The sequence below is a fragment of the Ranitomeya imitator genome, chromosome 2 (genome assembly GCF_032444005.1).
Source record: "Ranitomeya imitator isolate aRanImi1 chromosome 2, aRanImi1.pri, whole genome shotgun sequence".
Taxonomy (NCBI): Eukaryota; Metazoa; Chordata; class Amphibia; order Anura; family Dendrobatidae; genus Ranitomeya; species Ranitomeya imitator.
In genome coordinates this window covers 506,154,931-506,180,206 of record NC_091283.1, presented here as the reverse complement: position 1 = coordinate 506,180,206, position 25,276 = coordinate 506,154,931, and the positions used below count along the sequence as shown (strand labels likewise).

At 47.4% G+C, this 25,276-nt stretch overlaps 1 protein-coding gene across 1 annotated transcript in view; it reads left to right on the top strand.

Annotated features, from left to right (window-relative positions):
• The first annotated feature begins 5,751 nt into the window (after nucleotides 1-5,751).
• PSMD3 (proteasome 26S subunit, non-ATPase 3) overlaps nucleotides 5,752-25,276 on the top strand; it is a 31,263-nt gene continuing 11,738 nt past the window's right edge. The window contains exons 1-5 of the mRNA XM_069751638.1: nucleotides 5,752-5,978; nucleotides 10,028-10,218; nucleotides 11,831-11,968; nucleotides 12,894-13,030; nucleotides 25,074-25,264. Coding sequence (XP_069607739.1) covers nucleotides 5,861-5,978; nucleotides 10,028-10,218; nucleotides 11,831-11,968; nucleotides 12,894-13,030; nucleotides 25,074-25,264 — 775 coding nt within the window. The 5' untranslated portion in view covers nucleotides 5,752-5,860. The remainder of the gene's footprint in view (nucleotides 5,979-10,027; nucleotides 10,219-11,830; nucleotides 11,969-12,893; nucleotides 13,031-25,073; nucleotides 25,265-25,276) is intronic.

The following is a 25,276-nucleotide window of genomic DNA, read 5'->3' as shown; positions in this document are numbered from 1 at the left end:
TTGTTTCTGACCAAATACTTATTTTCCACCATAATATGCAAATAAATTGTTAAAAAAACAGACAATGTGATTTTCTGGATTTTTTTTTCTCAGTTTGTCTCCCATAGTTGAGGTCTACCTATGATGTAAATTACAGACGCCTCTCATCTTTTTAAGTGGTGGAACTTGCACTATTGCTGACTGACTAAATACTTTTTTGCCCCACTGTATATATACTGTCTATATATATATATATATATATATATATGTCAGTAGACACATATATGTATATATATTAATATTTTTTCCAGCGCTATACAGCTTGAAAGCCGGTAATTCAATTACCGGCTTTTTCTTTCTCCTTCCTAAAACCCGACATGATTTGAGACATGGTTTACATACAGTAAACCATGTCTTCTCTCCATTTTTTTGCAGATTCCACACTACTAATGTCAGTAGTGTGTATCTGCAAAATTTGGCCGTTCTAGCTCTTAAAATAAAGGGTTAAATGGCGGAAAAAATTGGCGTGGGCTCCCGCACAATTTTCTCCGCCAGAGTAGTAAAGCCAGTGACTGAGGGCAGATATTAATAGCCTGGAGAGGGTCCACGGTTATTGGCCCCCCCCTGGCTAAAAACACCTGCCCCCAGCCACCCCAGAAAAGGCACATCTGGAAGATGCGCCTATTCTGGCACTTGGCCACTCTCTTCCCATTCCCGTGTAGCGGTGGGATATGGGGTAATGAAGGGTTAATGCCACCTTGCTATTGTAAGGTGACATTAAGCCAAATTAATAATGGAGAGGCGTCAATTATGACACCTATCCATTATTAATCCAATTGTCTGAAAGGGTTAAATAAAACACACACACATTATTAAAAATTATTTTAATGAAATAAAAACAATGGTTGTTGGAGTATTTTATTCAACGCCCAATCCACTCACTGAAGACCCTCGTTCTGTGAGTAAAAAAAACATAATAAACCAACAATATACTTACCCTCCGCAGATCTGTAACGTCCAACGATGTAAATCCTTCTGAAGGGGTTAAAACATTTTGCAGAAAGGAGTTCCGCTAATGCAGGCTGCTCCTTGCTGCAAAACCCCGGGGAATGAGGCTAAATATAGATCAATGATCTATATTTAGCTTCATTTGCGGTGAGGCGCCCTCTGCTGGATGTTCATAGATCGTGGGAACTTTCCTAGAAAGCCTGGGATTGTCGGCAAGGAAAGACCTACCGACAATCTGCAAAGACTTTGAAGAGTTGGGGAAGAAAGTAAAGGAACTGGATGCACAGGTAGTTTTTTCTTCTATCCTTCCAGTAGACGGGCATGGCACCAGGAGATGGAACAGGATCCTTGATGCAAACAACTGGCTAAGACGATGGTGCAGACAACAAGGATTCGGATTCCTGGACCACGGTGTGAATTACTGGTACGATGGACTCCTCGCCAGAGATGGACTACACCTCAACAAACCTGGGAAACACACATTCGCCAGAAGACTCGCTACACTCATCAGGAGGGCGTTAAACTAGAAGAAGAGGGGACGGGAAGAAAAACATTAGACTTGAACAAAGAAGACCCAGGAAAACATACTCAGATGGGAGGTAAGAACATTTCTAAAACAATCCACAGCGAGGAGATTGGAACAAAACAAAATCCTCTAAACTGCATGCTCGCAAACGCCAGAAGCCTGACAAACAAGATGGAAGAACTAGAAGCAGAAATATGTACAGGTAACTTTGACATAGTGGGAATAACCGAGACATGGTTAGATGAAAGCTATGACTGGGCAGTTAACTTACAGGGTTACAGTCTGTTTAGAAAGGATCGTAAAAATCGGAGAGGAGGAGGGGTTTGTCTCTATGTAAAGTCTTGTCTAAAGTCCACTTTAAGGGAGGATATTAGCGAAGGAAATGAGGATGTCGAGTCCATATGGGTCGAAATTCATGGAGGGAAAAATGGTAACAAAATTCTCATTGGGGTCTGTTACAAACCCCCAAATATAACAGAAACCATGGAAAGTCTACTTCTAAAGCAGATAGATGAAGCTGCAACCCATAATGAGGTCCTGGTTATGGGGGACTTTAACTACCCGGATATTAACTGGGAAAGTGAAACCTGTGAAACCCATAAAGGCAACAGGTTTCTGCTAATAACCAAGAAAAATTATCTTTCACAATTGGTGCAGAATTCAACCAGAGGAGCAGCACTTTTAGACCTAATACTATCTAATAGACCTGACAGAATAACAAATCTGCAGGTGGTCGGGCATCTAGGAAATAGCGACCACAATATTGTACAGTTTCACCTGTCTTTCACTAGGGGGACTTGTCAGGGAGTCACAAAAACACTGAACTTTAGGAAGGCAAAGTTTGACCAGCTTAGAGATGCCCTTAATCTGGTAGACTGGGACAATATCCTCAGAAATAAGAATACAGATAATAAATGGGAAATGTTTAAGAACATCCTAAATAGGCACTGTAAGCGGTTTATACCTTGTGGGAATAAAAGGACTAGAAATAGGAAAAACCCAATGTGGCTAAACAAAGAAATAAGACAGGCAATTAACAGTAAAAAGAAAGCATTTGCACTACTAAAGCAGGATGGCACCATTGAAGCTCTAAAAAACTATAGGGAGAAAAATACTTTATCTAAAAAACTAATTAAAGCTGCCAAAAAGGAAACAGAGAAGCACATTGCTAAGGAGAGTAAAACTAATCCCAAACTGTTCTTCAACTATATCAATAGTAAAAGAATAAAAACTGAAAATGTAGGCCCCTTAAAAAATAGTGAGGAAAGAATGGTTGTAGATGACGAGGAAAAAGCTAACATATTAAACACTTTCTTCTCCACGGTATTCACGGTGGAAAATGAAATGCTAGGTGAAATCCCAAGAAACAATGAAAACCCTATATTAAGGGTCACCAATCTAACCCAAGAAGAGGTGCGAAACCGGCTAAATAAGATTAAAATAGATAAATCTCCGGGTCCGGATGGCATACACCCACGAGTACTAAGAGAACTAAGTAATGTAATAGATAAACCATTATTTCTTATTTTTAGGGACTCTATAGCGACAGGGTCTGTTCCGCAGGACTGGCGCATAGCAAATGTGGTGCCAATATTCAAAAAGGGCTCTAAAAGTCAACCTGGAAATTATAGGCCAGTAAGTCTAACCTCTATTGTTGGTAAAATATTTGAAGGGTTTCTGAGGGATGTTATTCTGGATTATCTCAATGAGAATAACTGTTTAACTCCATATCAGCATGGGTTTATGAGAAATCGCTCCTGTCAAACCAATCTAATCAGTTTTTATGAAGAGGTAAGCTATAGGCTGGACCACGGTGAGTCATTGGACGTGGTATATCTCGATTTTTCCAAAGCGTTTGATACCGTGCCGCACCTGAGGTTGGTACACAAAATGAGAATGCTTGGTCTGGGGGAAAATGTGTGTAAATGGGTTAGTAACTGGCTTAGTGATAGAAAGCAGAGGGTGGTTATAAATGGTATAGTCTCTAACTGGGTCGCTGTGACCAGTGGGGTACCGCAGGGGTCGGTATTGGGACCTGTTCTCTTCAACATATTCATTAATGATCTGGTAGAAGGTTTACACAGTAAAATATCGATATTTGCAGATGATACAAAACTATGTAAAGCAGTTAATACAAGAGAAGATAGTATTCTGCTACAGATGGATCTGGATAAGTTGGAAACTTGGGCTGAAAGGTGGCAGATGAGGTTTAACAATGATAAATGTAAGGTTATACACATGGGAAGAAGGAATCAATATCACCATTACACACTGAATGGGAAACCACTGGGTAAATCTGACAGGGAGAAGGACCTGGGGATCCTAGTTAATGATAAACTTACCTGGAGCAGCCAGTGCCAGGCAGCAGCTGCCAAGGCAAACAGGATCATGGGGTGCATTAAAAGAGGTCTGGATACACATGATGAGAGCATTATACTGCCTCTGTACAAATCCCTAGTTAGACCGCACATGGAGTACTGTGTCCAGTTTTGGGCACCGGTGCTCATGAAGGATATAATGGAACTAGAGAGAGTACAAAGGAGGGCAACAAAATTAATAAAGGGGATGGGAGAACTACAATACCCAGATAGATTAGCGAAATTAGGATTATTTAGTCTAGAAAAAAGACGACTGAGGGGCGATCTAATAACCATGTATAAGTATATAAGGGGACAATACAAATATCTCGCTGAGGATCTGTTTATACCAAGGAAGGTGACGGGCACAAGGGGGCATTCTTTGCGTCTGGAGGAGAGAAGGTTTTTCCACCAACATAGAAGAGGATTCTTTACTGTTAGGACAGTGAGAATCTGGAATTGCTTGCCTGAGGAGGTGGTGATGGCGAACTCAGTCGAGGGGTTCAAGAGAGGCCTGGATGTCTTCCTGGAGCAGAACAATATTGTATCATACAATTAGGTTCTGTAGAAGGACGTAGATCTGGGGATTTATTATGATGGAATATAGGCTGAACTGGATGGACAAATGTCTTTTTTCGGCCTTACTAACTATGTTACTATGTAACCATTGTTTTTATTTCATTAAAATAATTTTTAATAATGTGTTTGTGCTTTATTTAACCCTTTACTACTATTGGATTAATAATGGATAGGTGTCATAATTGACGCCTCTCCATTATTAATTTGGCTTAATGTCACCTTACAATAGCAAGGTGGTATTAACCCTTCATTACCCCATATCCCACCGCTACACGGGAATGGGAAGAGAGTGGCCAAGTGCCAGAATAGGCGCATCTTCCAGATGTGCCTTTTCTGGGGTGGCTGGGGGCAGATATTTTTAGCCAGGGGGGGCAATAACCGTGGACCCTCTCCAGGCTATTAATATCTGCCCTCAGTCACTGGCTTTACTACTCTGGCGGAGAAAATTGTGCGGGAGCCCACGCCAATTTTTTCCGCCATTTAACCCTTTATTTTAAGAGCTAGAACGGCCAAATTTTGCAGATACACACTACTGACATTAGTAGTGTGGAATCTGCAAAAAAAATGGAGAGAAGACATGGTTTACTGTATGTAAACCATGTCTCAAATCATGTCGGGTTTTAGGAAGGAGAAAGAAAAAGCCGGTAATTGAATTACCGGCTTTCAAGCTGTATAGCGCTGGAATAAATATTAATATATATACATATATGTGTCTCACTGACATATATATATATATATATACCTATTCTATGTGTACACATTTATTCTACCTATTGGACTGTAAGCTGTCAGTGTGATTTTACTGTACACCGCACTGAATTACCGGCTTTTCTTTCTAACAGCGCTGCGTATTTCTCGCAAGTCACACTGCTTGTCCGTGTGTAATCCGTATTTTTCACGCTTCCATAGACTTTCATTGGCGTATTTCTTGCGCAGTACGGTGACAAACGCAGCATGCTGCGATTTTGTACGGCCGTAGAAAGCCGTATAATACTGATCAGTAAAATACGGCAGATAGGAGCAGGGGCATAGAGAATAATTGTGCCGTTTGTTTTGCGAGTTTTACGGATGTATTTTCTGCGCTCTTACGTCCGTAAAACTCGCAAGTGTGACGCCGGCCTAAGGAGGGAGACTATCATATTCCCTCATGTCTACCCAGGAGGGCCACATAAGAGGGCAGACTCTGCCCCGGGGCCGCACCAGAGCAGCGCACAGTCACACCGGCCCCATCACCACAGCACGTTCAGTCCGTGACTCAGCGCACAGCTCGATAGATTAGATCGACAATCTACTCGGGAGCCTGCGCTTCTCTTCCCAGCATCCTTTGCGCTACAGTTTAGCCTGAGACTTGCCAGTCATTCTCGGACCGGAAGCGGAAACCGAGCTCTGCAGCAGGCACCGGGTTGTAACCATGAAGGAGGCTACGGTGAAACGGCGAGAACCGGAGGATGTGGAGATGAAGGAGGAGGAACCGGCGGCAGTAACCGGGGAGGGAGGGAAGAAAGAGCTGGATAGTGTGACCCTGGAAGGTGTGTGACGCTCTGTTATCGTGTGCGCCATCTCACTGCAATGATTCCCTGCGCGTTTAACCTCTTAGTGGCTGCAATAGATATCCTTATGTTAGGTTACTTGAATTGTTTGCAGAGGATTTCTCAGGACAAATCAGGTTCTATTCACAACTGCGGTTTTAGCTCTGGCTGTAAGCACAAGGGCGCCCCCTCCCGCTGGCTGTAAGCACAAGGGCGCCCCCTCCCGCTGGCTGTAAGCACAAGGGCGCCCCCTCCCGCTGGCTGTAAGCACAAGGGCGCCCCCTCCCGCTGGCTGTAAGCACAAGGGCGCCCCCTCCCGCTGGCTGTAAGCACAAGGGCGCCCCCTCCCGCTGGCTGTAAGCACAAGGGCGCCCCCTCCCGCTGGCTGTAAGCACAAGGGCGCCCCCTCCCGCTGGCTGTAAGCACAAGGGCGCCCCCTCCCGCTGGCTGTAAGCACAAGGGCGCCCCCTCCCGCTGGCTGTAAGCACAAGGATATCCCCCCTCCCCCCGCTGGCTGCAAGCACAAGGATATCCCCCCTCCCCCCGCTGGCTGCAAGCACAAGGATATCCCCCCTCCCCCCGCTGGCTGTAAGCACAAGGGCGCCCCCTCCCGCTGGCTGTAAGCACAAGGGCGCCCCCCCCCCGCTGGCTGTAAGCACAAGCCCCCCCCCCCCCCCCCCCCCCCCTGCTGGCTGTAAGCACAAGCCCCCCCCTGCTGGCTGTAAGCACAAGCCCCCCCCCTGCTGGCTGTAAGCACAAGCCCCCCCCCCCCCCTGCTGGCTGTAAGCACAAGCCCCCCCCCCCCTGCTGGCTGTAAGCACAAGCCCCCCCCCCCCTGCTGGCTGTAAGCACAAGGCCCCCCCCCCTGCTGGCTGTAAGCACAAGCCCCCCCCTGCTGGCTGTAAGCACAAGCCCCCCCCCCTGCTGGCTGTAAGCACAAGCCCCCCCCCCCCTGCTGGCTGTAAGCACAAGCCCCCCCCCCCTGCTGGCTGTCAGCACAAGGCCCCCCCCCTGCTGGCTGTCAGCACAAGGCCCCCCCCCTGCTGGCTGTCAGCACAAGGCCCCCCCCCTGCTGGCTGTCAGCACAAGGCCCCTCCCCCCCCACTTGCTGGCTGTAAGCACAAGGGCCCCCCCCCCCCCCTTGCTGGCTGTAAGCACAAGCACAAGGCCCCCCCCCCCCCCTTGCTGGCTGTAAGCACAAGGCCCCCCCCTTGCTGGCTGTAAGCACAAGGCCCCCCCCTTGCTGGCTGTAAGCACAAGGCCCCCCCCTTGCTGGCTGTAAGCACAAGGCCCCCCCCTTGCTGGCTGTAAGCACAAGGCCCCCCCCTTGCTGGCTGTAAGCACAAGGCCCCCCCCCCCCTTGCTGGCTGTAAGCACAAGGCCCCCCCCTTGCTGGCTGTAAGCACAAGGCCCCCCCCTTGCTGGCTGTAAGCACAAGGCCCCCCCCCCCCCTTGCTGGCTGTAAGCACAAGGCCCCCCCCCCCTTGCTGGCTGTAAGCACAAGGCGGCCCCCCCCCCTTGCTGGCTGTAAGCATAAGGGCCCGCCCGATCGGCTGTAGGTTTTGCACAATGTTTTCACCCTACTCAATGTGTGCGTCAAAGGTTCACAGTATCGCGTGGCATATTACAGCTATGAAAATCCTGGCATTTGGATGAGATTCCTTAAAATCTTAGGCTGCTTTTAACACATTGGCATAGCGTTTCATCCACAGCAATCCGTATGCGTCCTGTTTGCCTATCTTTAACATGGTGTACGCAGGGGCATGCGTTTGCATGCGTTATTTTTCGGTGTGCGGCAGCAAATGCAACATGTTGGATTTTTGGAAGCAGCAAAAATCCATCAAATATGCGCATTCATGCAGATGAGTGCGTCAAACGCATTACTGTCTATGGGAACACGTGCGTACGCAATGACATGCGTATGAATGCATTTGATACGCATACATACTTTAGACTGCGCATGTCCAGAAAATGATGTCACCGCCTCCACCATGCGCATAAACAACACAAATGCATGGCTAAACGCATGCGCACACAGCATTTTTGTGTGCGTCATGCACTAGATGATGTGCAGGCGTAAGCATGCTTTTCCCTGCGTTTGCGCATGCAGATAATACACTGCGCACAGAAACGTTAATGTGAACTTGGCCTTATCCTTACTGTTGGTACCGCAATACAGCAGATTTTTGGCACGAAAATTTCATGTGGAAAATCTGCTTGGCATCTGACCCTTGTGGATGTACCCATAATGCTCCACATTCATGTGATCGTTGGCAGCTTCTCTTAACATCAGTCATTGATAGAAACAATTAAAAAAAATCAGTCTTTCTACCTTTCCTTCCTGGCGTCCAGCTGTCACTGACTGTTCTCTGCACCGTCGATTTTGACTCCGTCTCAAAAGACATCACCGTGTGGACAGTTTTGACGAATGACTGGAAAGTTACTTTGCTTAAAGTAACGGGCAGCACGGTGGCGCAGTGGTTAGCACAACAGCCTTGCAGCGCTGGGGTCCTGGGTTCTAATCCCACCCAGGACAACATCTGCAAAGAGTTTGTATGTTCTCTCCGTGTTTGCGTGGGTTTCCTCCGGGCACTCCGGTTTCCTCCCACATTCCAAAGACATACTGATAGGAATTCTAGATTGTGAGCCCCATCGGGGACAGTGATGATAATGTGTGCAACCTGTAAAGCGCTGCGGAATATGTTAGCGCTATATAAAAATAAAGATTATTATTATTATTATTATTAAAGGGAACCTGTCGCCAGGTTTTCCCGTTATAACTTACCGCCACCACCTTTCAACCCCATGTGACACTAGTCTATAATACTGCACGTATGACTCCAATTTGCCCTGCAAGGAAAAATAAACCCCTTTTATTATGCTCTGCTACAGGGCGTCCGGGTCCAATGGACGTCGTTGTTCTTCATCCGGCGACTCCTCTTCTTGCAATGCCATCTTCCTCATGTGCTTCATGTGGATTACACGTCAGTGTCCTCACCTCAGTGTCCCTTTTCGTGCTTCTATGCAGGCGAATGGGCGAGATGGAGGACACTGTGCGGATGACATAGGACTCGTAGGTGAGTATTATAAAAGGACTTTTTTTTTTTTTCCTTGCAGGGCAAATTGAGGTGCTATGTACAGCATTTATAGAATACCGTCACATAGGGCTGAAAGGTGGTGCTGGTAGTATGTAAATGGCTGAGTCTCTGACTTCCTACTGTTTCTCTAGTTGTTACTAGCTAAAAGGGTAATCGTATAGTAAGTGATGGCATATCACTAGGATATGGTTTTATGTAATGATCTGTGGATGTTTCTTGGATCATAATAATAAAGGGGTCTCAGTGATGATGCATTATTTGTAGTGGTGCACCCAGCCACTCGACTGTGCAGGAAACTGCAGCTCACCCCTTTAACTTAAATGGCGTCACGCTGCAGCCACTAAGAGCGCTCCAGTGCAAAGTGAAAACCTTGAAGGGAATACAACACGGAAACAACCCATTCATTTTTTTGATTGGTGAGAGATCTCAAAGTGTCCGCTGCTAGCCCAAGATGCTGCATGAATTAAAAAATATCTTAACCTCTCAGACTAACGCCATGCTTCTGCTCTCAGCCCTGTGTCCTCAGCCGATCGCCGATGACCACTGCAGCTAATTGCAATTCCTTGTAATATGCCATCACTTGCAGAGATTGGAATAATTAAGTCTTTGAGTACATTGTTCCCGTTGCGCCACTACCTGAGGTTATCTACGTACTTGTGTAAGAACAGTGATGAGCGAATGTGCTGGGAAAAGGTGCTAACCGAGAGTTTTCAAGCGCGCCAAAGTCAATGTTCGTGTCCGCCACGGCTGCATGTCTTGTGCCAGTTACACAGGCAATTCTTGCATGTGTTGTGGCTCTCTGGCAGCCATGAGACGTGCTGCCGTGTTGACTCGAAGACACTATGTTAGCACATGAGCAGGTTCGAATAACTCCTTATCCCAGCATGTTCGCTCATCACTAGTAAGAATGTTTCATAATTTCACGTTTGTTTCATTTTTTTTATGTTCTAGACATTAAGGAGCATGTGAAGCAGATTGAGAAAGCAGTTTCTGGGAAGGAGCCTCGCTTTGTTCTACGTGCCCTTAGAGCATTGCCCTCCACATCACGTCGCCTGAATCCCAATGTGCTGCATAAAGCAATCAGCGGTTTCTTCACATCCAATCTTACCACCCGTGACATGCTGATGAGCTTCTTGGAGGAGGTGAGAGTGGAAGGATACCGAAAGGGGTTATCTGGCAGGAGTGTGTAGTCGGTCTATTTTATACAGACTCCACCAACATGGACACCGACTCCTAAAATGTGCAGGATGTACTGTAAATGTTTCCATAAAAGTTTTGGAAATGTCCTATGAATGTCTGTTCTGTTCCTGATCTAAGGATCTGGGCTTTTAGTTGAGATGAATCTGTGCTGCATTTTATGTACATGTGAACATATAACCCAAGCCCATTTCCTCTAGCATGGAAAGGGTAACACTCTCACAAATGTATCAACATACTGGTCAACCATATAGTAATTAAACTACGCTGACTCAAAGAAGTGTTATTTTCTTTTTGATAAAAAGTTATAACTTTATTGAAACAGACATACAACATATAATAAAATTAGTGCCTCTGAACCACAGAAATTACAATAATGGCAGGTAAGTACTCACAACACGCAAAAATAGGAAAACTCCAAATTTGTAAGTTTCTAGTAGTAGTAAGTATTATTTGTTCATTAACGGAGACGCATTAGATAGAGAACAATGTTGAATAGAGGACCTCTTAAGAGCCCATCTTAACCTTAAGCCTAATTAGGCTTGATGTAAATTCTAAGAAAAAGCACTCCTTTAATTATTGATTTTTACTTCATACATAAAGCATGCTGAGAAAACACTTCAATCACGAATATATATATCATCTCACAATTTGGAGCAAAAGCAAATAGGCTATAATTAATTGCTATCACTGACACATATGTCACTACCTGGTACCTAGAGATAATCCAAAAGTAGCACACATTTGTGCAAATTTGAACCATAATAGTATCACACTTGGAATAATCCTATGCAGTCTCATAGAAATAGGCAATCCATAATAATGGTGCATACCAAACTTATGTGTATGCCTAGAAAGAGTAACTACCAATCAAGTCAGACCAGCGTCAAAATATACAGATTTTAGTGGTGCCCACCTATCATATAATGCACATGGTACTTAGGGATAATCCAAAAATAGTAAACATTATGCAAAAATACTATAGTCTTGCTTGGAATAGTCCTATATGTCCTCACATCAAAAAGTAATGCACTCCAAACTTGTGTATATATCTGGTAACAATAGCCATCAAAATTACCCCAGATGAGCATCAAAATATGCAAGTTAAATGGTAATCGCGTATAATGCACACTATATTCTAGGACACATGATCAATGTTTATCCTTATTGGCACCAACTGTACCGGTCTGATGACATGTTGATCGACAGACGTCTCACCGTTCGATTAGGCTGAGACAGCTGTCAATCAACATGACAGTGGCAGTGGTGACCCATCAACAGAGCACAGCCTAAAAGAAGGAGCTGCTTTGCGTGATGTCACTGCCAGGAGTGGTCCACAACCACTTGATGACCACTTTAATAGAAAATTTAACAAAACTGGTACTGTGGAATACTTGCCCTGGTATCCAGTGAGATTCCAGCTCTTGTTTCTCTGTTTCGATCTTTCCCATTATGTCTACCAGCTTATCATATGGACCGGACGTTCTGCACCGTTTTCAGTATTGCTTGCATGCAGTCTTTATTTGTAAATCTTTTATCCTACTTTTATGTTGTCAGTTGATGGACACGGAGGCTGACTTGCAGTTCAGGCCACGAACTGGCAAAGCTGCTACAGTGCCGCTTCTCCCAGAGGTGGAAGCCTACCTACAGCTACTCCTGGTGATACACCTGATGAACAGCAAGCGCTACACTGAGGTGAGACCATTGCATCTAGGAGGAGGAATGTCTGTCTGGGCTGCAGTGGTCATGTAGTTTGTAGCCTAGGATCTTTATATGCTTCTCTCCTAAAGCTGGATTGACGGCTGTAAGCAATGTTTTGGATAGGTGAATAAATCTACAGATTGCGAGGTATATACTGTAGACAGGATTTTTTTTTTTTTTTAGCTGAGTCACTCTTTCAATTGCCACTGCTCTACAGATTCTGAATCCATTTTCCATTTTCTTTTCTGTGCCGCTCTGTTCCAGTGTTATGCTCAATGGTAATAAAATTTCAACTATTCCCTTTGACCACATACCTTTTTGTTGGTGTTTCCTTTTTCTCCTCTGTGATGCTAGCTAATCAAAGCACAGACCTGTCTTAAAGGGGGGAAAAGCAAACACTCACAGAGAAGATCTCCACTGCAGCCTGGCTCAGAGTGTTCTCCTGTGACCAGTTTTGTCACCCATGACCATGCTGAGAACTCTGCGGTCACTGCGACGTTTCCTGCTACTGGAGCACCAGAGCTCAGGAGCGTTGGCGTGCCAGACCCAACTATGGTACATGCGATGCTCTGTGGTGCTTTTCTCTAGCGCTGGTACTGTCCTGCTCCCGTACTCCAATAGCAGAAAGAGTTTTGAGGGCTGTGATGGAGTTCTCAGCTTGTTCACATGTGAGAAATCTCACCTCAGGAGAAGACCCTGAGCCAGGCTGCAGCTGTGACCTTCTCTGGAGGATTCAGTTTTCCTCTACTCTACCATTGTCAAACAGGGCAGTTTACTGATATTTAGATTGCAAATAGAGATCTGTGTAATCTATTGATAACTTATGCTTTCCCAAAACATTTCTGTTAATTTTAGCCTAATTTTTGCACATTTCAAACATGATTATTCTGATTCCTCGGTCTGTTTCTTTCACTTGCAGGCACAGAAGGTGTCTGATGACTTAATGCAGAAGATCAGCCCCCAGAACCGACGAGCTCTTGATATAATAGTGGCCAAGTGCTACTACTACCACTCTCGTATTTATGAATTCCTCAACAAGCTGGATGTTGTCAGAAGGTAGAAGTTTACTACACCCCATATGATTGCTGTATGGCTGCTTGTGTTTCAAGCTTAAAAGTGCTGAAAAACTCGGCTTATGCACAAGTATATATGGTACTAACTGTCACTATGTGAGTTGTCCTAGCTAGGGGTAAGTGAACCCGTGGTAGTTTGAATTCTGGTACCCGACCTGACCTTTATTCCAAAGTTCGGGTACCAGAACCCCATTGGGAAAAAATGGGGACCTGGACTTTCGAGCCAGAAAATCTTCTCAATCACTCACTGTCCAGTACGAACCACAAACTTTTTTAAGTTCTGGTTCGCTCCTCTCTAGTCATAACCATGGATACCTAAGCTAGTGCAGTGCACATGGGGAAAGTGATATGGCGAATCAGAAGAACTATGCTATATTTCTAATTGGAGGTATTTGATAATATTATGACACCTACTACATATTGGGATAGGATCTTGGAGCTGTAAATACACCTTTAACCCCTTCATGACCCAGCCTATTTTGACCTTAAAGACCTTGCCGTTTTTTGCAATTCTGACCAGTGTCCCTTTATGAGGTAATAACTCAGGAACGCTTCAACGGATCCTAGCGGTTCTGAGATTGTTTTTTCGTGACATATTGGGCTTCATGTTAGTGGTAAATTTAGGTCAATAAATTCTGCGTTTATTTGTGATAAAAACGGAAATTTGGCGAAAATTTTGAAAATTTCGCAATTTTCACATTTTGAATTTTTATTCTGTTAAACCAGAGAGAGATGTGACACAAAATAGTTAATAAATAACATTTCCCACATGTTTACTTTACATCAGCACAATTTTGGAAACAAAATTTTTTTTTGTTAGGAAGTTATAAGGGTTAAAATTTGACCAGCGATTTGTCATTTTTACAACGAAATTTACAAAACCATTTTTTTTAGGGACCACCTCACATTTGAAGTCAGTTTGAGGGGTCTATATGGCTGAAAATACCCAAAAGTGACACCATTCTAAAAACTGCACCCCTCAAGGTACTCAAAACCACATTCAAGAAGTTTATTAACCCTTCAGGTGCTTCACAGCAGCAGAAGCAACATGGAAGGAAAAAATGAACATTTAACTTTTTAGTCACAAAAATTATCTTTTAGCAACAATTTTTTTATTTTCCCAATGGTAAAAGGAGAAACTGAACCACGAAAGTTGTTGTCCAATTTGTCCTGAGTACGATGATACCTCATATGTGGGGGTAAACCACTGTTTGGGCGCACGGCAGGGCTTGGAAGGGAAGGAGCGCCATTTGACTTTTTGAATCAAAAATTGGCTCCACTCTTTAGCGGACACCATGTCCCGTTTGGATAGCTCCTGTGTGCCTTAACATTGGCGCTCCCCCACAAGTGACCCCATTTTGGAAACTAGACCCCCCAAGGAACTTATTTAGATGCCTAGTGAGCACTTTAAACCCTCAGGTGCTTCACAAATTGATCTGTAAAAATGAAAAAGTACTTTTTTTTCACAAAAAAATTCTTTTCGCCTCAATTTTTTCATTTTCACATGGGCAGTAGGATAAAATGGATCATAAAATTTGTTGGGCAATTTCTCCCGAGTACGTCGATACCTCATATGTGGGGGTAAACCACTGTTTGGGCACACGGCAGGGCTCGGAAGGGAAGGCGCGCCATTTGACTTTTTGAATGGAAAATTAGCTCCAATTGTTAGCGGACACCATGTCGCGTTTGGAGAGCCCCTGTGTGCCTAAACATTGGAGCTCCCCCACAAGTGACCCCATTTTGGAAACTAGACCCCCCAAGGAACTTATCTAGATGCATATTGAGCACTTTAAACCCCCAGGTGCTTCACAGAAGTTTATAACGCAGAGCCATGAAAATAAAAAATAATTTTTCTTTCCTCAAAAATGATTTTTTAGCCTGGAATTTCCTATTTTGCCAAGGATAATAGGAGAAATTGGACCCCAAATATTGTTGTCCAGTTTGTCCTGAGTACGCTGATACCCCATATGTGGGGGTAAACCACTGTTTGGGCGCACGGCAGGGCTTGGAAGGGAAGGAGCGCCATTTGACTTTTTGAATCAAAAATTGGCTCCACTCTTTAGCGGACACCATGTCCCGTTTGGATAGCTCCTGTGTGCCTTAACATTGGCGCTCCCCCACAAGTGACCCCATTTTGGAAACTAGACCCCCCAAGGAACTTATTTAGATGCCTAGTGAGCACTTTAAACCCTCAGGTGCTTCACAAATTGATCTGTAAAAATGAAAAAGTACTTTTTTTTCACAAAAAAATTCTTTTCGCCTCAATTTTTTCATTTTCACATGGGCAGTAGGATAAAATGGATCATAAAATTTGTTGGGCAATTTCTCCCGAGTACGTCGATACCTCATATGTGGGGGTAAACCACTGTTTGGGCACACGGCAGGGCTCGGAAGGGAAGGCGCGCCATTTGACTTTTTGAATGGAAAATTAGCTCCAATTGTTAGCGGACACCATGTCACGTTTGGAGAGCCCCTGTGTGCCTAAACATTGGAGATCCCCCAGAAATGACACCATTTTGGAAACTAGACCCCCAAAGGAACTAATCTAGATGTGTGGTGAGCACTTTGAACCCCCAAGTGCTTCATAGAAGTTTATAATGCAGAGCCGTGAAAATAATAAATACGTTTTCTTTCCTCAAAAATAATTATTTAGCCCAGAATTTTTTATTTTTCCAAGGGTTACAGAAGAAATTGGACCCCAAAAGTTGTTGTCCAGTTTCTCCTGAGTACGCTGATACCCCATATGTGGGGGTAAACCACTGTTTGGGCACATGCCGAGGCTTCGAAGTGAAGTAGTGACGTTTTGAAATGCAGACTTTGATGGAATGCTCTGTGGGCGTCACGTTGCGTTTGCAGAGCCCCTGATGTGCCTAAACAGTAGAAACCCCCCACAAGTGACCCCATTTTGGAAACTAGACCCCCCAAGGAACTTATCTAGATATGTGGTGAGCACTTTGAACCCCCAAGTGCTTCACAGACGTTTACAACGCAGAGCCGTGAAAATAAAAAATCATTTTTCTTTCCTCAAAAATTATGTTTTAGCAAGCATTTTTTTAGATTCACAAGGGTAACAGGAGAAATTGGACCCCAGTAATTGTTGCGCAGTTTGTCCTGAGTATGCTGGTACCCCATATGTGGGGGTAAACCACTGTTTGGGCACACGTCAGGGCTCGGAAGTGAGGGAGCACCATTTGACTTTTTGAATACGAGATTGGCTGGAATCAATGGTGGCGCCATGTTGCGTTTGGAGACCCCTGATGTGCCTAAACAGTGGTAACCCCTCAATTCTACCTCCAACACTAACCCCCCCACACCCCTAACCCTTATCCCAACTGTAGCCATAACCCTAATCACAACCCTAACCATAACCCTAATTCCAACCCTAACCCTAAGGCTATGTGCCCACGTTGCGGATTCGTGAGATATTTCCGCACCATTTTTGAAAAATCCGCGGGTAAAAGGCACTGCGTTTTACCTGCGGATTTTCCGCGGATTTCCAGTGTTTTTTTGTGCGGATTTCACCTGCGGATTCCTATTGAGGAACAGCTGTAAAACGCTGCGGAATTCGCACAAAGAATTGACATGCTGCGGAAAATACAACGCAGCGTTTCCGCTCGGTATTTTCCGCACCATGGGCACAGCGGATTTGGTTTTTCATATGTTTACATGGTACTGTAAACCTGATGGAACACTGCTGCGGATCCGCAGCGGCCAATCCGCAGTGTGGGCACATAGCCTAATTCTAAAGGTATGTGCACACGCTGCGGATCCGCAGCAGTTTCCCATAAGTTTACAGTTCAATGTAAACCTACGGGAAACAAAAATCGCTGTACACATGCTGCGGAAAAACTGCACGGAAACGCAGCGGTTTACATTCCGCAGCATGTCACTTCTTTGTGCGGATTCCGCAGCGGTTTTACAACTGCTCCAATAGAAAATCGCAGTTGTAAAACCGCAGTGAAATGCGCAGAAAAAAACGCGGTAAATCCGCCATAAATCCGCAGCGGTTTAGCACTGCGGATTTATCAAATCCGCAGCGGAAAAATCCGCAGAGAACCAGAATACGTGTGCACATACCGAAACCCTAACCCTACCCCTAACCCTACCCCTAACCTTAACCCTACCCCTAACCCTACCCCTAACCCTAACCCTAACCCTATTCTAACATTAGTGGGAAAAAAAAAATTTCTTTATTTTTTTTATTGTCCCTACCTATGGAGGTGACAAAGGGGGGGGGGGGTCATTTATTATTTTTTTTATTTTGATCACTGAGATAGATTATATCTCAGTGATCAAAATGCACTTTGGAACGAATCTGCCGGCTGGCAGATTCGGCGGGCGCACTGCGCATGCGCCCGCCATTTTGGAAGATGGCGGCGCCCAGGGAGAAGACGGACGGGACCCCGGCTGGATCGGTAAGTATGATGGGGCAGGGGGGGACCACGGGGGGGGGGGAATCGGAGCGCGGGAGGGGTGGAACGGAGCACGGGGGGCTGGAACGGAGCACGGGGGGGGGTGGAACGGAGCACCGGGGGGGGGTGGATCGGATTGCAGGGGGGGTGATTGGAGCACGGGGGGAGCGGACAAGAGCACGGGGGGGAGCGGAGCACTGGACGGAGGGGAGCCGGAGCAGTGTACCGGCCAGATCGGGGGGCTGGGGGGGCGATCGGTGGGGTGGGGTGGGGGCACACTAGTATTTCCAGCCATGGCCGATGATATTTCAGCATCGGCCATGGCTGGATTGTAATATTTCACCAGTTATAATAGGTGAAATATTACAAATCGCTCTGATTGGCAGTTTCACTTTCAACAGCCAATCAGAGCGATCGTAGCCACGAGGGGGTGAAGCCACCCCCCCTGGGCTAAACTACCACTCCCCCTGTCCCTGCAGATCGGGTGAAATGGGAGTTAACCCTTTCACCGGATCTGCAGGGACGTGATCTTTCCATGACGCCGCATAGGCGTCATGGGTCGGATTGGCACCGACTTTCATGACGCCTACGTGGCGTCATGGGTCGGGAAGGGGTTAAGTTTGAAATTTCCAGATTGCTAGTGATCCACTTAGCAAGGATGTTCGATTGATGATAGTTGGATCTCTCTGTGTAGTTCTCCTTTTTTGCTGAATGCCAGGATAATGTTAATGACTTCCACCACATTCCGAAACCTAGGTTTTGGGAGCTGTTTAGTTCCGAAAAAAAAAAAAATGGCAGCTTAACTAGTGGTCTTACCATCGTCTTTTACAGTGGCTCTGCCGCCAATGTTTCTTCTATATACTTTCAACTATAAAGAATGGATGGCTTCTAGTGAGGAGTGAGTGTGCTCATGTCCTAATCAAATATTTTCAGCGTGCTCAAAAAAATGCTTACGTCGCCACGGCTGTCGAGCACACTCGGTAATGGCTTCCAAATGAAGCCTACCTAACAATGAACATGTTACTACTTTTAACCATTTCAGTTTTCATTCCCTGAAGTGGTTAAAAAGGTAACTAAAAACTGAACATGTTGATTGGTGTGCACTAAATTAATTTTTTGCGGAATCCACCTGAAAAAAGACTTCATGTGCACATATCCTTAGAATTCTCTGTTCTGTTCATGGGTATGCTGCTTTACTGTGTCTATTTCATGCCAGAGACGCATTCACAATGTGCGTAATAATCTCCTGCATCAGTACAGTGCACAAGATCTCTATCTCTGGCATGGAAGTGGAATAATAATGATAGGAATCTGTCCTGAAAAGGTTTTGTATGGTTATCCATAAAGGTTTCTATATGGATCTACCTATAGATAAAGGTTGTCTTTGTCTGCAGCTTCTCAAGGTCAACACTGTTAGGATATTTTAGTTGGCACATAGAATGTATTCAATGCCAGGCAGTTGAGAAGTAATTGTAAAAGGTGAGGAAAGTGTTCAACGGTTATTATGCAATTATTGGATGAGTTTTCGAAGTTTGAGATTTTAAGCAGAATTTTTTAGGATTTTTATTTTTTCAAGAAAAACAGATGTATGACAAATTAGAAGTGTGCTTATAAATAACATTTCTCTATCGCCTTTCATTGGGGGACACAGGAACCATGGGTGTATGCTGCTGCCACTAGGAGGCTGACACTATGCAAATAAAAAAGTTAGCTCCTCCTCTGCAGTGTACACCCCACCGACAGGAAGTAGGATATTCAGTTTAGCTTAGTGTCAGTAGGAGGTGGACACGGGTCTTTCATTAGACCCTTATCTACCTCAATGTGCGTCGTTCCTTTTCAGGTTTTCCGGAGGGATACAGGGTGAGCAGTCACACCTGTACTCCCACTATGCGGACTATGAGTACGGCGTGTACTGCCACCCCGTATCCTCATAGATCCCTCTCCAGGACCATGATCCGGGCACACAAGCGTGCTCAGAAGTCCGGTCCTGGCTCCGTCCCCCACCCACTCGCCCACCAGAGCCTGTCGGTCGGAGGAGACGAGGACGTCCAGCTCCACGGACGTCTAATACCTTCAGGGCTTCAGGTTAGTAACGGACGGCGTGGGATGTTTAGGTGAGTATACCCTTCCCACCGATCCCCCTATCCCTCGGTCTCTCTTCATAGACAGTCATGGGGGGGTCCCTGCGGATTCTCTGTTACAGGGGCGATCGTTGGACGTCTCTTTATTGGGAAGTTTTCCACACTGCGGCACTTTTTTGCTCTGTGCGGCGCCCTGTAGGCAGCCACGCTGCCGTTTCTGCGGCTGCATTTTCCCCCTGACCTGGCGGTTTGCGCGGCACCTGCGCCGCTTCATGCTCGGCGGCCGCACCTTTACAGGCAGCGGCTCTGCCTTGTCTGCGGCCGTACCTTTGTTCCAGGCAGCCGCGCCGTTTACTCCGGCGGCCGTACAGTTTGCTCCCCGGCGGCCGCACAGTTTTCCGGCGGCCGCACGGTTTCCTAACCGGCGGCCGCATGGTTTCCTAACCTGCGGCCACGGTTTCCTAACCGGCGGCCGGTGTGTTTCCTAACCGGCGGCCGGTGTGTTTCCTAACCGGCGGCCGCAGTGTTTCCTAACCGGCGGCCGCAGTGTTTCCTAACCGGCGGCCGCACAGCTTTCCGGTCCCGTGGCCCTCTCCGGCGCCCACCAGCTTCTAATTTAGGTCCCGGCTTCTCCCGGGGCCTACTCTCGGCCGTGACTCCGCCCACTTCCTGCGTTCTCGGGCGGGCTTTTTTCCCGCCCGTCTGTCTCGACTAGCTCCGCCTCCCGGCGCCATCTTGGTGCTCCTGGCCAGGCAATTAACCCTGCCCACTACCTCCGTATTCTCGAACCAGGAACGCCTTATGCCCCCCTCCAAAGTGCGTGAATCCCGGCGTCCTCCTCACTTGCGGTCGCCCCAGCCCCACAGCTGGTCCCGGACAGGAGAGTTCCAGAGGTCTGCTCCTTCTGCCTGCACCCTTGCCTTTAAGGACCACTGAAGCGCATCACCTGCCGTGAGTAGCTCTGCTCTGCAGTCTGACACTCTCTTCTGCCCTTCTGTCTCCTAACCTTCTGGTCTCCGCTATGTCAGTCCTGCAGCAACCCGATTGATCCCCGGCCGATCCGCCCGTGAGTGATACCCCCATCCCAGGCTGGGCCTCCTCTCTGTCTCAATCGGTGGCCAATTTAACATGGGTGTCTCAAACCCTGGTGTCCATGCTGGATCGGTTACCCCTGCAGACCCCCGCAGTAGCCACCGGGTCGCAGGAAGCTCCGTCCAAGCCCTCCAAGGCTAGCTGCAAAAGGTCCAGACAGGAACGCCGGTCTGAGTCATCTTCTCGCTCCATCTCGCCACTCTGTCCTCCTCTGCGGTCGGCGTTCTCCCGATCCTCCTCCGCTGAGTCAGGCGAGGCTTTCTCTGATGCGCCTTCGGAGGATAATTTGGGGCCGGATTCGAACCAAATCGCTAACATGAGAGATATGGTTCAAAGCCTCATTGGAGCGACCAATCAGACCTGTGGCATCGAAGATTCCTCTACGAAACCCGCAGATCAGGCGGTTTCGTTTAGACGGTCTAAGCTACCTCCCAAGGTATTTGCTCCTCATCCTGAGGAGCTTCTGGCCAGAGAAAGAGCGAATTCGACCAGACGTTCTCTAAGAGACAAGCGTCTTGGAGCCTCATATCTCTTTCCTCCGGATCTCATTGCCAACCGGAATAAGAGGCGTTAGAGAACGACCTCTCCCCCTGTGGATCCGTCGGCTGCTAGACTTGCCGCCAACACAGTCCTTACGCTGTCCGGTGGGCAGCTCTGAAAGATTCCATCGATAGGATCATGGAATCCTTCGTGAAGTCGGCTTTCGAAACTGCCGCATCATCCCAATGCCCGGCTTTGGCCTCCACTTGGGTTTCGAAGTCTGTATCTGAGGGGCTAAACAACTCCGTTGGGGCATTCAAGCTGGAGCTCCGTCAGTCCGGCTGGCGGAACTTGCCACCCAGATTACTCATGCCGGGAAATAATTTGTTCCCTGGACGTTGCGTCTTCTGCCGCACAGGCGCCCAGTAATGTTGTTGCCAGCTGTCGCACTGTTTGGCTCAATAGTCATCGAAGAAGTCCCTTACTAGCCTGCCTTTTCAAGGTTCACGTCCTTTCGGTTCCAAGCTGGACCAAATTATTAAGGACGCCTCTGGTGGCACCAGTCCCCTTCTCCAGACCTCACCTACTTCCCCTTAGGCGGCTACTTTGGTCTTTTCGACCTTTTTCGTAGTTTTGCGGCATCAGATTCTTCTTCACAACGGCAGAGGCCACAGGCACGTTAAGAGAAGAAGGTATTCTTCGGCTCACTCTTTCCTGGCGTGCCCGCTACTCCTAAGGTGGATTCTCCAGGTTCAGGACTGGAAGTTCCACCTAGGCATGACCCACGACTAGACCCCAGCCCGTTTCTCAGACTGGGCAATCGTCTCCTGTTCCTCAGGGACGTCTGGGTCTCCTCAGTAGAGGTCGCATGGGCCAGGGCTCTTGTTCCCTCTAGATACAAAATCTTCATTTCACGGTACTGGGATCGTTTTCTCCAAATCCCAACCTCCAAGAGACCCCGTTCTAGTCCCGGGTTTCTTTACTGCCATTGTTTCCCTCCTTAAATCCGGGGTAATCGTTCCCGTCCCAGAACAGGAACGGTTCAACGGTTCACAGGCTTCTCTTCGAATCTTTTTGTACTGACAGAGGACGACAAGGTTCGTCCCAGTCCGGATCTCAATTTGCTGAACAAGAAGCTTCGTCGGAGACACTTCAGAACGATATTCCCTCGTTCAGTAATCGCTTCCATGGAGGCTCAGGAATTTCGGTTTCAGGCTCCCGAAAGTCTATCCATCTTTCCCAACATTCTAACCGTTGCGGGTGGCTCGTCAACAGGAAGAAGTTCCGTCTTGTTCAGCGCCTCGTATCTCCGGGCATGTTCTTCGACACTTGTCGGACCAGAGTCTTCCTTCCCGAAGACAGGATATCCCTCCTTTGTCAGGAAGTTCGCTTGCTCCAGGGTTCTCGGCTCCCCTCCTTTCCGATGGGCCTTAAAGGCCCTAAGGAGGTTGGTTGCAACATCGGAAGCAATTTTCCCTTCGCCCGTTTCATTCAAGACTTCTTCAGCAGGCTATTTTATCACAGGGGACAGGTCTGTCTTCTCCCTGCATCGTCCGATCCGGCTTTCTCCCGGGTCAAATGGTTCCTCGACTGGTGGCCGAGGTCACTTCTCTTATCCCAGAGTAGATCCTTCACAGCATATCCTTCCTTCCAGTTCCCTGGCAGGTGGTGATGACGGACGCCAGCCCGCTCGGCGGAGGCGCGGGGCTTTGTCTCCTGTTCTTTCAGGGTTGTTGGTCGGCGCAGGAGTCCCCTTTGCCGATCAATGTCCTCGAGTTCCGGATCATCTTTCTGTCTTGCCTTCACTGGGTAAGGATTCTCGGCAGCCTGCCAATTCGAATCCAGACAGACAATGACACAGCTGTGGCATACGTCTACCACCAGGGGTGGACTCGGCGTTCTCTGGCCTCGGCCGAGATTCCAGGATCCTCCTTTGGACCGAGGCAACGGTCCTGGTGAGCTCCGCAGGGCATGTCCCCGGCGTGGACATTTAGGCCGCCGACTTCCTCGGCTGCGAGGGCCTCGCGGCAGGGGAATGGTACTTCAGGAGGTTTCCTGTCGGATTGCTCTTCGATGGGGGACTCCAGAGGTGGACCTCATGGCGTCCCGATTGAACAGGAGGTCCCTCGGGTCGGCCCAGGGTCCTGTGATCCTCTCCCAGTGGTGTTGACACTCTGGCCTTTCCTCGGTCACAGTTCGGGCTCCCCTATCGGTTCCCACGCCTTCCCTTGCTTTCCAAGCTGTCGAAGAAGATCAAGGCTGGATGGGTGCCGGTCATTCTGATCGTCCCGGATTGGCCCATGAGGTCTTGGTTTGCAGACATCGTCAATCTTCTCGCGGACACCCCTGGTGTCTTCCAAACGGACCCGATCTGCTGTCTCAGGGTCCGATCTGCCACCCGAATTATCGGTCGCTCAGTTTAACGTCGTGGCTGTGGACTCCACAGTTCTAAGAGCGTCCGGCCTTTCGGCCCAGATGAGTCACTCTATAATCCAGGCTGGGAAGCCTTCGTCTTCTTCCAGGATCTACTATGGTACCTGGAAGGCTTACTTTCGTTGATGCGAGTCCAACCGCTTTTCACCTATGTCCTTTTTCCCTGCCTTCCATTTGGTTTTTCCTTCAGGCAGGACTGGATTCGGGCTTCGCTCTCAGTTCCCTAAAGGGCCAGGTTCCTGCGCTCTTCTTCTCTTTTAAGAAGACGTTATCTTCTCAGCCACAGGTTAAGACCTTACTTCAAGGAGTAGCCCACGCTGTCCCTCCGTACAGGGCCTCTGTGGATTCATGGGATTTTAAGGTTGTGTTGGTCGTTCTTAGGGGTTCCCCCTTTGAGCCTCTCAGGGAGCTTTCCCTGTCAGTTCTATCTCAGAAGGTGGCTTTTCTCAGGTCCATTTCTTCGATCCGCCGCGTTTTTGAGTTGGCGGCCATTTCTTGCCGACCTCCTTTCTTGATTTTCCCAGGCCTCCGCCTTCCTTCCTTTCTCGAGGTGGTTTTCATCTTTCCACCTCAACGAGGACATCGTTCTACCTTTCCTTTTGTCCAGCTCCGACTCATCCTCTGGAGTGATTGTTGAACAGGCTGGGCCTCGTCAGGGCAGTGAGGATCTCCCTGGCTAGCACAGCCACTTTCCGAAAGATGGATTCTCTTTTCGCCATCCCTGCTGGCATGCATAGAGGCCTGCTGGCTTCCAAGGCGACTATTGCTCGCTCTATCAGTACGGCAATTTTGGAAGCTTACCGGGTCAAGAACAAGAGTGTCCCCTCCTGAGATAAAGGCTCACTCTACCCGGGCAGTCAGCGCTTCCAGTGCGGTACGTAACGGGGTTTTCGCCGATGGCTTTGCAAAGCGACAACCTGGTCTTCCATCCACACGTTTTGCCGAACTACGGCGGACTCCAGCCTGGGCAGAAGGATCCTGCAGGCGGCAGTGGTGAGTCCTCGGACCTGATGGAAGTCTGTTTTTCCCACCCCAGGGACTGCTTTGGGACGTCCCATGGTTCCTGTGTCCCCCAATGAAAGGCGATAGAGAAAACAGGATTTTTGGTTGCTTACCGTAAAATCTGTTTCTCGGAGCCTTCATTGGGGGACACCGCACCCTCCCAAGTTGAACAGCTCTGTTTACTGTATACGTTTGAGTTCTTTGAACACTCTTTGAGCGTTTGAATCTGTTAATCTATAGAGCGCCGTAGAATTTGTTGGCGCTAGTAGATAAAGTTTATTATTATTATTATATTATTATTATTCTTTCTCTTTTACACGTTGCTTCTCCTACTGCTTTCTCACTAACTGAATATCCTACTTCCTGTCGGTGGGGTGTACACTGCAGAGGAGGAGCTAACTTTTTTTTATTTGCATAGTGTCAGCCTCCTAGTGGCAGCAGCATACACCCATGGTTCCTGTGTCCCCCAATGAAGGCTCCGAGAAACAGATTTTACGGTAAGCAACCAAAAATCCTGTTTTTTCAGCTTCCTGCATGCGAGACTGCGCACAGCCACACTCCGTCATGATGCAGATGGACAAGCCACACTTCTCAACCTGCTACTCAGAAACTACTTACAGTACAACCTGTATGACCAGGCCGAAAAACTGGTGTCTAAGTCCGTCTTCCCTGAGCAAGCTAACAACAACGAGTGGGCCAGATACTTGTATTACACAGGTAAGAAGACCT